Genomic DNA, 14,467 nt, shown 5'->3' on the forward strand with positions numbered 1-14,467 from the left:
CCCAGGAAAGTTCTTTTTGGCTGCTTTTCATCTTTGGTGGATCGGTTATTGGCCTAATTTATCTTCTTTGATGAGCCTTTAACACGTTATGTGATTATATGGTTGAGTGCAGGATTTAAGGGTTGAGAGTTCGATTCCGGACGTTCCTGTTCGGGAAGGAAGCAACTTATAAGAATTGACATGAATTCCAGATGTCTCTTATAGGGATAGACAATTACATAAGAAATCGAGTGTTCAATTCTTGGTATTGACCATCTGTATAGTGGCCACGTGTGGCACAAAAAGTGCTGGTGGAAGAAAAACTAAGGAGGAGACGTGGCCAATCCAGAGATTTGCCTAGACGAACCAAATTGTCAGATAAACCACATTGAATTTCGCTAGTTCTTCTTGTTCAACTCAAACATAGGGTGGTGGGCAACATGGAAATTTAAAAAGTTCTCTCGCGCTTGGGAGAGCTGCTTTATACTTTGGTAAGGCATCTTCTTTGTAACTGCGTCCAGATATTCTATCATTGGTCTTCCTTTTCTTGGATTTCCTTCTACCTTTCCTTCTATTGGCACGGTGATCCAATCGGACTGCCTTGTTTCTTCTTTTTCCTATTATCTTCATGATCTGTTGTCGTCCTTCATTAATTTCCTTTAGTACGTCTTCATTCCTTTTCCTTTCGGTTCATGATATGCATAGCACTCTGCGCCAATACCTCATTGCAAATGTTTCCAGCTTGGATGTTTCAGCTTTCCTCAATGTAATCTTTTGCTAGTTAGCAACATGTAAAGTAACAATGAAATATTGTTACTCTACCTTCATTTTAAAAATTGTAATAAGGAAAGAAAAATTATTGCACTGTAGTAAAAATTGTTATCAAATATTAGCACGCGAACAGAATTATATACTTAAAATATGGTATTTTAAGTTGGGAGTATTATTAAGACAAATGATACATTAAAATAAATTATTTTAATTTTTTTTTTGCCTGTACGATAAGTGCAAACATACAAACCAGTAGCACATAAAATCACAATCTAATTATTGGTTCCTCATTACTATTATTATTTTTATTTTATTTCTATTTCTGTCCTGTCATGCAACTTAATGCGTATCGCGAATGATTAATAAAAATTGCTTCATGAATGCTTCCACAAATCCTGAAGAATACCGATTCTCTTTAATGGTATTAATTTATTAAAAATCGAATTACTTGGAAAACAACCTTTATAGCTTTAAATTGTAAGAAGGAATATATATATATATATATATATATATATATATATATATATATATATATATATATATATATATATATATATATATATAAAATCTTGTTATACTACATATATTAATATTAATAAAGACGACATCCTGGTACTGAAGAACAAACTATGAAGAAAGCGCATAAAAGTATTACCCGAAATATTCCTTCACCCGAAGAAGATAGAAAACTAACTGGAAACAACTGAGATTGCCTGAAACAAACTCAGCACTTATAGCCTATTAAAAACTATAAATTAGTTGAAGGCATTTACTGTAACACTATTAATAGTGAAGAAGAAAGAAAGAAAGAAAGAATAATACCTCAGTCGCACATTTCTCAGTAAACTGCGTACATGGATGAATCATTGTACTGCCCGATTGTAAGCACTAGATTTATAGGACAAAAATTTCAAAATTTATGCGTATTTCTTCATTGTTACGTTTAAGCATCATAATAGTAGAAGAACATTAAAACTATTTTTAAGCGGTGAAAATGTAAAGGTTAGGTGACTAGTTGCGGCGCATCACTTCCTCAAAACGGTCTCATTGCCACACCCAGCTGCTTCTTGCCTTGACCATCGACTGACTTTCCATCTACGAGGAAGTGAGGGACAAAAACGAAGAGGACAAGGCATCGGTCTCTGCTTTCTTCAAACAGAGAAAAAATACCATACTATTTGAGATTCAGCAGTTATCAGTGTGGATCATAATATAATTTCTATTCAATTATATTTCGAAATTAACAAAATTGACTTCGGGAAATACTGTTTTCTATCTTTTACAAGCTTTGATAAAGAGCTACTGATTCAATAGTTCTAATGAGCGATGATATAAACAAAAAGAAGTTCAATAATTAAGACTTCGTTTTCTTTCTTTCCTTATATGGAAGTCTCTAAACAAATATATGTATGTTTAGTTGAGACCCCTAGCTGTTTTTTCATTATATGCATACTAGTTTCAAGCTTCTAATTGCACGTTCAACAGTGGTGCCCCCCTTCCTTATGTTCATGACGCACCCCCCCAATTGTCTATCCGTAGGTGTTCTTCCATGAAAAAAATCTTCTTTTCGATTAATTTTTACCCCCCCCATCAAAATATTTATATAGATTTTTAACCCCCCAAATATTTCAATGACGCAGTTTGCGTCATAGCCCTCCCTTGTGGGCACCCCTGCGTTCAAGAATTTCGTCTAGCAGCAATCAGTCTAAGAATTTTAACTATATATACAAATGATAAAATGTTCTACAGGTTATATAACATTGATACCGTTATAAGGGTTCATTCTCTTTCATTGGACATGGGTACATTGATGCTCCCTTCTCAAAATTTGGGAAGGGTAGATTGAACCGCCCTTTGAATTTCGGAATATTCAAAAATAAAATTTGGTAAATGTTCTCAAGGACTTAAACATATTACGCTACTATACACTATGAGAGAAATCATAGGAAATATCTTAGGAAAAATGTTACGACATATTTTGTAGGAAATCCTATTCTTTTTGCCATACATGTGAAGAGTTTTTTTGTCTGACTGAATGACGTTGCAAGATGTTGATCCATAGTGCATTGTGGTAAAAAAAAAAATTGCGCCAGCAGTTGAACAAGCAATTGGTAGTGTGGGTATGGTGTTAACAACACTATTAATTATGCCAAAATACAAAATATATCTCATCAACCCCTGCACCACTCTTCATTTTGTGGAGTATTTTTGCTCTTTCACCCACATACAATCGCTGTTGATGATTAAACTTCTGTTTCACAAGTGATCAAATAGCATCTTTGCTCCAACTCATGCGAGGAGAAAACATGTTTTCACTTTCTATAAACTGATATCACTTAAATCGAAAGCCTATGAATTTTCTTTCCGAAATAGAACCTGCTATAAATAAATCTCATAAGAGCGTTTAGAAGATAGAAAATGATATGCTATCATCTAATGCCATACACATTGTTATTTTGACTCTAGGAAAAATCGTAAGAGATTTCCTACATTTTATCGCATATAATATAGCAGGGCAAATCATAGATTTGGCTGGTAATGCTTATTCACTTCTGTGGGTAAAAAGAAATGCCATCCTTTACATGATTGGTAATAAATACATAAATAAATAAACCATAAAAAGTGTGGATTAAGTTATTAAGCTACCACATTATATAAGCTGTCTCACCTCAAGCTATTGAGGAATGAACAGCCGAATAAAAGAGAGCGAGAGAGAAACGGAAATAGAGAGAGATTAGAAAGGCAGAGGCAAAGTTCCAAATGCACTATAATATATCCAAAAGTGATTGGCCAAGGCAAAGGAATATATGGAGGCTTTAAACAATAAAAATCACTCTAGCCATTCCAAACTTACAGAGTACCTGTGCTTCATATTATATGCTGCAAATGCATTCGAAGTTTGAGTTCGCTTAGGGCACCATTTAACATTGTTCAATTGAGCTAATTTTTCTTAAGGAACCATTTTAGGGGTGAGACTCAACAGATTCGAAAAATAAGAAACATTCTAAAACATACATATACTTTCAAAGTTTTAATTGGAAATCCAACCAGAAAACGACCATTAGGAAGACCTAGGCGCAGATGGGAGGACAATATTAAGATGGATATCATAGAAATAGGAATATAAGAAGTCAGTGGAGAGCTTTTGTGAACGCGCGGCATTTAACCTCCGGGTTCCATAGAGTTGTGTGTATATATACAGGGCCGGATCCAGGATTGTCTGAGGGGGTGCAGCAATATTTACTAAAATAACCAATCACACTGAAACTCTTCAAAGTGACATGTGATAATATTCTTTACCCCTGACAACACTGGTGCATAGCTGTTCTTCTCTCCTCCTAGCTTCTGTTTTCTTCCCTTCTTGACAAATGTTATATTGTTTTACTTGGTGAAACTATTGCTTTTGCAAAGCTCTGCTTTCTTTTAAGCACCAAACGGAAACATGATGGCAGAATGTTTCGGAAAGTATTGCTATTTTCACTGATAGCTTCTCAAGTTAAGTAGTGTATTTTTACAAGAAAGGGGGCAGCACATGCACCTTTGCACCCCCTAAATCCGGCCCTTTACATATATATATATATATATATATATATATATATATATATATATATATATATATATATATATATATATATATATATATATATATAGAGAGAGAGAGAGAGAGAGAGAGAGATAAAAGAGTCGGAATTTACCGATGGATGGAAAATAATAAAAAACATAAAATATTATAAACAATAATAAGAATAAAAAGCAACACAAACGAAAATTAGTGTTAGTTGTATTTTTGTGTCGTATAGCTTGTCTAAGATAATACCTGGTTTTGGATGCGTCCATATGGAATATTCCATTGGGTGCTGAATCTGAACAGTGTAACAATTTGGAATTACTTAATCTAATCAGCCTACATTTTTACAATAGAGAGATGGAATAACTTAATTTCACTCAAATATTCATATTATTACTGACGTTGTAGCCAAGCGCTGTGCTTAAATCCAGCTCATTTTTGCACTTTTCTAAAACTTCTAAATCAAACATTAATTTTCTTTTTCGTGTCCACTGCAAAGTAAAAGGGCTTAGCAAAGGAATATTTGTTGATTGATGCTATATAACAGCTAGATGCGTCATTTATGAACCCTTCATCAGAGTTTGAAAAACTAAGAGAAGATAAAAGGGCAGGAAAGAGGGTGCAGCTAAAGACACGGTTTTGTTTCCGAAAGGTAAAATTGGCTTTAGCATCTCGAAATCTCATTAAGGTGCTTTATTTTCATATTCAATAAAATTTCGAAGTATACTAAGTAACTCTTTCATCAGTGTTATAACCAATTGTAGACTGGCGCAAAAACCCGTTAAATCCAAAAATTGAAAGTGTAAAGGAGATAGCTTCACAAGAGTTTTCTTCATCGGATTTTCTTCAAACTTGGCACATATATACTAGACCGAATATAAATCGACACGTATTTTTTGTTTCTTTTGGAAAGGTTAAGGGGGCAAAGGTCCCTTTTTCAAAAAAGGGTCCCCTTGATTAAAAGGGCCACTTTAAAGAAACGAAACTCTGCCGATGCAAAGATGACTTCAAAGTAGGAAAAATGGTTTTTTTCGCTTTTTCGAGAAAAGGGTTGCAGAGGCAATACCCAATTCGAAATGACATAGGACACAATCCTTACGGAAATTGGATTTCGGTGGAATTGCTTGAAACATTGATATCTTGTAGATATGATGCTCCTGAGAAAAAGTCTCAGTGGACACAACCACAAATCACTGACCATTTGGCCACTACAGTGCTACTTTTTTGAAAACAGTCGAAGATAACATTCTGGATTTCGGTAAAAATGACTAAAACCGTGATATGTTGTAAATATTGTGATCCTGAGAAAAGTCTTAATGGGCATAACCAACAATCACTGATCTTTTGGCCACTTTTTTTTTTTAAAGCAGCCAAAGATAGTGATATTCTGGATTTCGATGAAAATGACTGAAACTGTGATATGTTGTATATGTTGATCCTGAGAAAATGTCTATATAAGCACAACCACAATCACTGACCGTTTGGCCACTACAGGGCCACCTCTTTTTTTTTTTTTTTTTTTTTTAAAAAAAAGAATGTAACGGTATTCTGAATTTCGGTGGAATTGCTTGAAACTATGATATGTAGGAGATATTGTGATCCTGAGAAAAAGTCTCAATGGACACAAACACCAATCAGTGACTATTTGGTAACTACGTGTTCACATTTTTTAAAACAGCAGACGGTAAAGATACTCTGGAATTTCGGTAAAATTGGATGAAACCCTGAAAAGTCCTATCTCACAACCCAGAAAAGGGATATGGAGAGTAGCGGCCAACACCATTTAAGCATAGATAACATTCAGATGCTCATCTTGCGGGACAAAGGGAAACGCTGCAAAGTCCTATGCAATTTTTCCTAGGATCACGACATCTACAACGTATTACAGTTTTATTCGTTTATACAGAAACAAAAAAAAAATGTCATTATACCCAGCTGTTTTAAAAAATCTGAACCTGTAGTGGCCAAATGCTCATAATTTCATAGTTGTGTCCATTAAGACTTTTTGTCATGATAAGAAGATCTTCAACATATCTTAATCTTACTCAATCTTGGCTGTTTTCAAGAAAGTAGCCCTGTAGTGACCAAACGATTAGTGATTTGTGGTTGTGTCCAGTGAGACTTTATCTCAGGATGACAATATCTATAACATATTACGGTTTCTGTCATTTTGACTGAAATCCAGGATATCACTATTTTCGGCTCTGCTGTTTTAAAAAATGTGGCCTCGTAGTAGCAAAACAGTCAGTGATTAGTAGTTGTGTCCATTAAAACCTTTTCTCAGGATCATAATATCTACAATAACATATCACGGTTTCCAACAATTCAACTGAAATTCAGAATACCGTTATCTTCTGTTTCAAAAAAAAAAAAAAAAAAAAAAAAAAATCATGTAGTAGCCAAACGGTCAGTTATTGGTGGTTGTGGTTAGTGACACTTTTTTCAGAATCACAAAATCTACAACACATCACAGTTTCAGTCATTTTCATCGAAATCCAGAATATCACTACCTTCGGCTGCTTTTAAAAAAGTGGCCAAACGATCAGTGATTGGATGTTATGTCTATTAAGGCTAGTTTTAGACGGAAGCATTTCTCGTAGCAGATGTGCTGCCAAAAATCTCGTATAATATTCTATGACATCGAAAGAATATTGTGCTTTTTGATAAGCATTTAGTCGTGACGTAGCACACAAATCACTGGAGAAGAGCGCAATTATGGCTCCAAAACTAAAAACAGAGATTTCAGTCGCTGTTTCTTCTAAAGCCCTGTCGCATGTGCTTATTATGATACAAAGGACTTTTAACGGTGCAGTTTTACTATACAGATCCATAGATTTATAAAATTTACAGAAGAAATGTCTAATATTTTAATAGAGTAGCGTATACGTAATGGAAATATGGTGTGAGATGCATACATCTGAGATGCATATTTACGTGGAAGTATAGAAATGAAAGTCTAACCTGAAATGCACGTAATCTTCAATAAGCTGCCATAAAATTTTGGCAAGTCTGTAATTTCCCCATTTTGAATCGAGAACAGAACCCAACCAACCCCTTCGGGGCTTCTAACCCGTTCCCACTATTGCTGCTGCTGCTACTACTACTACTACTACTACTACTACGTCTACTCCTATTCCAACTACTACTACCCGTTCCTACTTCTACTCCTATTTCTATTACTACTAATACTCTTACTATTTACTAAGTACTCCTACTTCTACTCCTACTACTACTTACTCCTCTTCCTACTACTACTACTCTTACTCCTACTGCTACTCTACTACTATTACTTCTACTCCTACTCTTACTACTACTAAGTACTCCTACTTCTACTCCTACTACTACTTACTCCTCCTCCTACTATTACTACTCTTACTCCTACTGCTACTCTACTACTATTACTCCTCCTCCTCCTACTACTACTACTACTACTATGAATCCATATAGCAAAACTGCACGTTGCCAGCTGTCTTGCAGAAGATCTGTTAAAGTGAACCTGCACCAGAGAATGCAAGAGACTTCGAAAATGATTGCTGAAGATACAATAAATGAAACGAGAAAGTGTTTTTTTTTTAATGAATTTCTGTGTGGATTCCTATAGTGAAACTGCACGCTTTTAACTTTGTACAAACAAGGATGTTCCTCATATTTTTAAATCAGCATAATACTTTATAATAGAATTCCGACTCCAACTCATTCTTCTCTACTACAATTCAATTTCCCACACAAAACGAAGAGCATGGATATTTTACACAAAATCTTTCGCTTTCTTTTAACACACCACGGCGCTTCAATCGGACCAGAAATGCTGGCGAAAATGCTACGAAATAGAGTAGGTTCTATCGACAAAAAGTGTCATAGTATATGCCATGGCATGGGAAATGCTATAACATTCGTAACTTTACACGGTAGGATATCGATGATACGATTTTTGCCACGATAAATGCTTCCGTCTAAAACTAGCCTAAGACTTTTTTTCAGGATCACAATATCTACAACATATCACTGTTTTAGTCATTTTTACTGATATCCAGAGTCGTTATCTTCGACTGTTAAAAAAAAAGTGGCATTGTAGTGGCCAAACGGTCAGTGATTTGTGGTTGTGCCTATTGAGACTTTTTCTTAGGAACACAATATCTACAACATATCACGGTTTCAACCAATTCCACCGAAATCCAATTTCCGCAAGCAAGGATTGTGTCATTTGTCGTTTCGAATTGGGCATTGCCCCTGCAACCCTTTTCTCGCAAAAACGACAAAACACGTATTTCCTATTTTGAAGTCATCTTTGCATCGGCAGTTTCGTTTCTTTAATGTGGTCCTTTTAGTCAAAGGGACCCTTTGTCCCACTTAACCTATTTTTCGAAAGAAAGAAAAAATACTTGTTGATTTATTTACCGTCTAGCATATATGTGCCAAGTTTGAAGAAAATCCGATGAAGAGAAACACTTGTAAAGCTATCTCCTTTCCACTTTCACTTTTTGGACTTGATGGGTTTTTGCCCCAAAGTCTTCAATTTCCAGTAATAGGTGTGTAATCCGTAGTTGATTCGTTTGAATTATTGAGAAATAAACGTAATAGGCAAAGATTGGGTTTTCAAGCGTAATGATATTTATTACTGAATGTTTACTTGTTACGTGACATCGAAAGAATCGTAATATCTTAAAGGAAGGATAATTAAATATTGTTTTTTGTTGCAAAAGTAGCTGAATTTGGTAATAAATTATGATAAAAATTGTAACGCGTTTCGTGATGCTATATTTTGTTTGCATCGAATTTTTATGACTGCAAAGTGCAATGGGATACCACTTTAAAACGCACTGATATATATATATATATATATATATATATATATATATATATATATATTGGAAAACAATTTCCCGATAATAAAATTTTCTTAAGGGGCCACGGTGGCTCAATGGTAGAGTGCTTACCTCTGTTGCGTGGGGTCTCTGGTTCGTTTCCCGTCCAACTAAATTTGTAGTGGACAACTTTGTGTCAATCTCTTTTCGGAGTACTCCCGTTTCCACCCACTTTTCAATTCCACCAGTTATTCCATTATCATTCACTTGCTTTAATCATAGTCTCCCTTAGCCTAAAAGGCATAATTGTGGAACGTTAAACTTCATTTCAATTCAAATTGTTCTTAACCCTTTGGTTATATGCAACCCACTTTATTTTAAATTTGGTTGCTGTATATTTTGGGATAAGTTTTCATTACGTCCTACAGGAAATATTTAAACATTTTCGTTTTATAAGTAATTAATTATCCAATTATTTTAAATAGTTTGTACGTAGAAACCTTCCTTGGGGATAGCTTATTCGATTAGTGAAAACGAAAATTGAATATGACAAAAAGTTCTTGAGATAATCACGAATATCCTTATATACATACATACAGAGATCTGCCTTTTTTACTTTTGAGTCAGTTAAAATATTAATCAAGGTTCTGTCAAAATAATAATAATAATAATAATAATAAAATAAAACTTCATAAATATGGTAATGTATTCATTTTGATCTCTCCGAACAGGTAATAATGTCTCGCACACATTAGGAAATGTTAGAATAATTCCGAAGAATTTCATAATAATATACAACATTGTGCATTTAACCTTGTGAGGTTATCAAATTTAAATTTATGCTGGAAATAGATAATCAAGAAAGCTGTTGAGCAGGCATGTTGTAGTTCAATATGGTGTTCGAAACTGGCAACACTGGATTCACGTACTAGTTATTTTATAACCTCTTTGTATTTTACGCATCAAGCACAACTGTTGCTGATTGGGTAATTGGCTGTCATTTTCTAGAGTGTTACCGTCGTTTCTGTGAGGCTGTGTTGCTAATTTGCTACATTTGTGTTAATTATCAAGTTGGTACTAGTTTGTTATCGTAAGCCTCATAAGCCTTATTTAGAGTACGCTATAAGTAAAACAGATTAAGAAATTCACTGCATTTGGAGCTGGTATCGCTTCAGATAATCCGGTTAGTGCGAGCTGAGTGAGGAGACGGTGGTCTTTTTCGACATCCTTGTAAAACCACACCCATTAAAATAGGCCTCTCGGATACAGCTGTTATGGATATGATGATCTCCACGTTACAACAGCAAAGGCAAGTAGTAGAGCAGCTAAGAAGGGAGGCTGCAATAAAGCGTATTACTGTGTCCCAGGCAGTAGCGGACATTACTAAGTTTATTGCGGAGCATGAGCAGGAGGATTGTTTACTTGTTGGCTTCAGCTCGCAAAAAGCCAACCCGTTTAGAGAAAAGAGTAGCTGCACATTGCTGTAGCGAATGTTTCTGATGGCTTGTATGTGAAGTGTTCACACACCTGCGTGCCAGGACATCTACATGTGTGTTTGTGTGGAAGTATCTTTCATGTTATTTGCTTGATGTTTGAAGCTTAGTTCAAGATCAAGAAGTGCTAGTTTTATATATTACAAGAGGCTTTTATTGAGTGTGATAGTTTTGCTGACTGTGCAACAATTGTTTCTGGAGATGTTATCATTGTTCTACCGGAAGTAATTGATAATGCAGACCGTTTGCTATATTCTTTCTAAATCATCTTTCTGCAGGCCTAGCTTAAATATTAGCACAACAAAAAATGGTGCGTACAATAGTCAATTTAAGTAAAAATTTCGTCATTGAAAGAATTTGCAGTATATTTTGGGAAAATACAATATTATAAATGTTATTTTTTATACTGTTTACATGATAAATTACCAATTGAAACAAGACTGAAAACATAACTATGGGGAACCAAGAAAAATCTCTGAACTATTACGACGTTGTTAATTAGTAAGAAATTGTAGGATACACGAAACTGCTGCTACAATAAGTTTCTACAAGAATTTTGTGTGCAGTATGAGAATAGCGTACAGAAATTATAATGTAGTAATTTAAGGGAACGCAAGGTATGAAAGATAAAGATGCAGATTGAGAATATTCCAGAATATAGGAAGAGAAAGGTATTGCGTATGAATTACAAAGTTACTTATTTACACAACAGTCACACTTTAACTAAGTGATAAGTAGAAATATTAATATAAAGGTAACTGCCACCATATGAAAGATAATATTGATGCGCTTTCCCAACTTTTAAAAGTCCGGGCAACTTCAAATATTTCATGAACCATATCCTTTTGTGTTACTAATTTGCCTGCGCTTATATACATTCGCTTAGATTTCTACACTTTTTGGGTAAACTTTACAATACACGCTCCAGCTGCGCATCGATAAGTAGGACCACTTAGAGTAAGATAGGGATAAATAGGGTAGAAGTAGGAACGGGTTAGCTGTAGGTTAGAGAAGTTACGTCCCATTTTCATGAAATTAATAGAGTGTAATTTCTCGTTTCTGAGTGAGTAGCTATACCAGCTTGAGCGGGCATTGTAAAATTAACACCACTTCTTTTATCAGCGTATCTAGTAAGGGCTTAAGTTTAAAGTTGCCCCTCCAGTCTCTAGGTGCCCTTGGACTTTGCAACATACAAAAAACAGTGCTTAAAGTATTAAAAATTATTACATTTCACTTAACTTTAGTACTCCGTTGGCTTTACAAAAATTTAAAAGGTTTTCTTCATTATTTTTTAGCATCCATTACACCTGTTCGCCATATTTTACAACTACCATGCTGCTGAAACCTTCCGTGAATGCTTCCGCATTCGGCAAATAGTACTAACTTCCACATATCTTTTCTCGTATTAAACATAACTCTCATGCCGAACTTAATTCCTAAACATCAAATAAAAACTTCAAATTATCATTTCTTACCTCATTTCTCCTGTAAATTTTCCTGATTTTTATAAAAAGCGGAGGGGTAACTCTAAACTTAACCCCTAGTAAGTTCGAAATCTTGAATGTTTTTTTTTTTTTTTGGGGGGGGGGGGGTCAAAATTTCGCTTAAACGGAGCCATAATATATATTCTAGAGTATTCTCAATCTGTTCGGTAGTAAATTTATGGAACTACTTTTGCGTGTAAAGCACATTGTGTAATTTCTGAAATACCTGAACCTTTACTTAATTTTACCTCTAATCTCACAGCTGTGCTGGAACAGTTTGGGTCGCGCTTGAAAAATTTTTGAGGAGTGTGATAAGATAACATATCATTGATTTACTTCTGCTTACGAGTAGGGCCGACTGTGAATAGCCAAGATTCACACACAGACGATAGATATAAAAGGAGAAAGACTTCCTAAAAAAGTTTGTAAAGCTCACGTCTGCTTCTTGAAAATTTATGGTAAATATTTACTAGTGAAACAAATTAGTACTGTTCAAAATAAAACTGATTAGTTAATATCTTTTGAGCGAGCGAAAGAAAATAAGAGGAGCTTATTGAATATTCAGGGATATAGGCCTAGTTTCCTTTAGATGAAAGGAGTGAGCATTAAAATTATTTTAAGACAGTTTTTACTTGCAATTTGGCTGAAACACGCAAGCATGAACATAATATTGTCGTAATGTAAGGAGAAATCTGTAATCTGAGCATACAACACCTACTGTAAATTAACTATATGCTGTAAGTGACGATGCAATTAGCGCCCAATCTGTATGGCACCTCAACTCTGTTAGACGCCTACCTCTCCTTGCGTCGCCTTCAATATTCCTTGGTAGGTCATAGGAGATACGCGCATGTGTTATATGAAGTGCGAAGTCTCAATTTAATATATGAAGTTTTATGGATTGAGAAGTGAATTTTATAAAATAAACTGTCCTTGTATGTATGTGTATGCTAAGCTATTTTCAGTCTGCACAGAGTTTGGAAAGGTACGAAAGTATTAATTATTAATATTGATTAAGGATTTTTACCGTAAATATGTATGTAAAGTATCATATGAATTAACAGCTTCTATACAAATATGTATCTTTTTCCTTCCACCATAATTTTTTATGTATAAAGAAATATGATTTCTGTGCTAGTAGAAGTTAGTTGCTTTTTGAATTGAGGCCTCGTGTTTAAAGGCGAAGATACCGCTTTTGCATTGTATCCTATTCAGGTGTCACTTTCGAAGTACCATTGTGATCCGAAATGAGAATTCTGTATAAGTTTCAGAAATTGTTTGCAGTTGTGTCTTAACATTGATTGTATAGCATGTAGTTTCTTTGTTTCTTCGAATTGTCAAGAGTATTATATTATGCCCATGTTTCGCTTCAAAGTCTTGTCTTTAAAGAATGTAAGAAAGGTAATAGTAAACAAGGCCTACATGAAACTTTCACACAATTAGTTTTATTTTATTGCTATACGCCTGAATTGGGACCCATAATTGCTAATAGATGGTATAGAATACGTAATGAATAACTGAGTCTTAGTTTGACATGAACAGTCTTAGTTTATATGACTATTCGTTACAGTTTTGAGAAGTGAGGTTGTTCAATTTTTCTCGCCGGAATTTTTCACTGGAAGACAGAAACCGTCACATATATCTCCAGTTTACCAACACAGTCATCGACATAGGTGTTTGCGCAGACAAATACTGCTTGTTTTAAAAATTTCATTTAAATGGTTACCTTGGTTTATTGTAATTATATGGAAAAGGCATGCCGTCAGAGAAGATTTTTTTTTTTTTTTTTATTTAGGTATATTGGCATATATTTAAGTGCATAGTGTCTTAGATTTAAGAAGAGTTTTATAAGAATTTAACAAAAGATGCGGCTGTGCTTGCTTTGTGAAATGGTATAAAAAAAAAAATTAAGCACAATAAGAAAATTACGTACTACATCATATGGTATTGTTATATATATATATATATATATATATATATATATATATATATATATATATAGGACTATGATTTCGATGTCCGCCTATCTTCTGACATCTTCATCCAGTCTGCAGTACCGTGAAGATCCTAAGTTCCTTGGTTTTGTCGAAGGAGCTAGGAGATTAAACATGTAAAAATCAGGCAACTTGGAAACTTCAAGGTACTGCGGCCCGGATAAAGATGGTAGAAGCATACATTGAAGTGATAGGGCTATAATAGAAGCAGTATGATAAGACATAGTACTGTAAATGATGGCATTTAGTATCTCCTCCAAATCCACCGATGGCTCCGGAGCCGGTTCTGTGACTTATAATGCGCCGTTGTAAACTATCTCGTTTATGCGTATACTTACCGTCGCTAACGCGCCTGCTCCCTACGGACGCACAT

The 14,467-nt window shown here is 34.7% G+C and overlaps 1 protein-coding gene across 1 annotated transcript; it reads left to right on the top strand.

Moving 5' to 3' along the window:
• The first annotated feature begins 10,100 nt into the window (after positions 1-10,100).
• On the top strand, positions 10,101-13,539 carry LOC145693075 (guanine nucleotide-binding protein subunit gamma-1-like). The gene has a single exon (XM_081768760.1). It carries the CDS (start codon positions 10,398-10,400, stop codon positions 10,608-10,610), a length of 213 nt encoding a protein of 70 aa, XP_081624886.1. The 5' UTR covers positions 10,101-10,397; the 3' UTR covers positions 10,611-13,539.
• Positions 13,540-14,467: the final 928 nt, after the last annotated feature.

This window comes from Thermobia domestica, chromosome 1 (assembly GCF_964235325.1).
Source record: "Thermobia domestica chromosome 1, izTheDome1.hap1.1, whole genome shotgun sequence".
NCBI classification, from domain to species: domain Eukaryota; kingdom Metazoa; phylum Arthropoda; class Insecta; order Zygentoma; family Lepismatidae; genus Thermobia; species Thermobia domestica.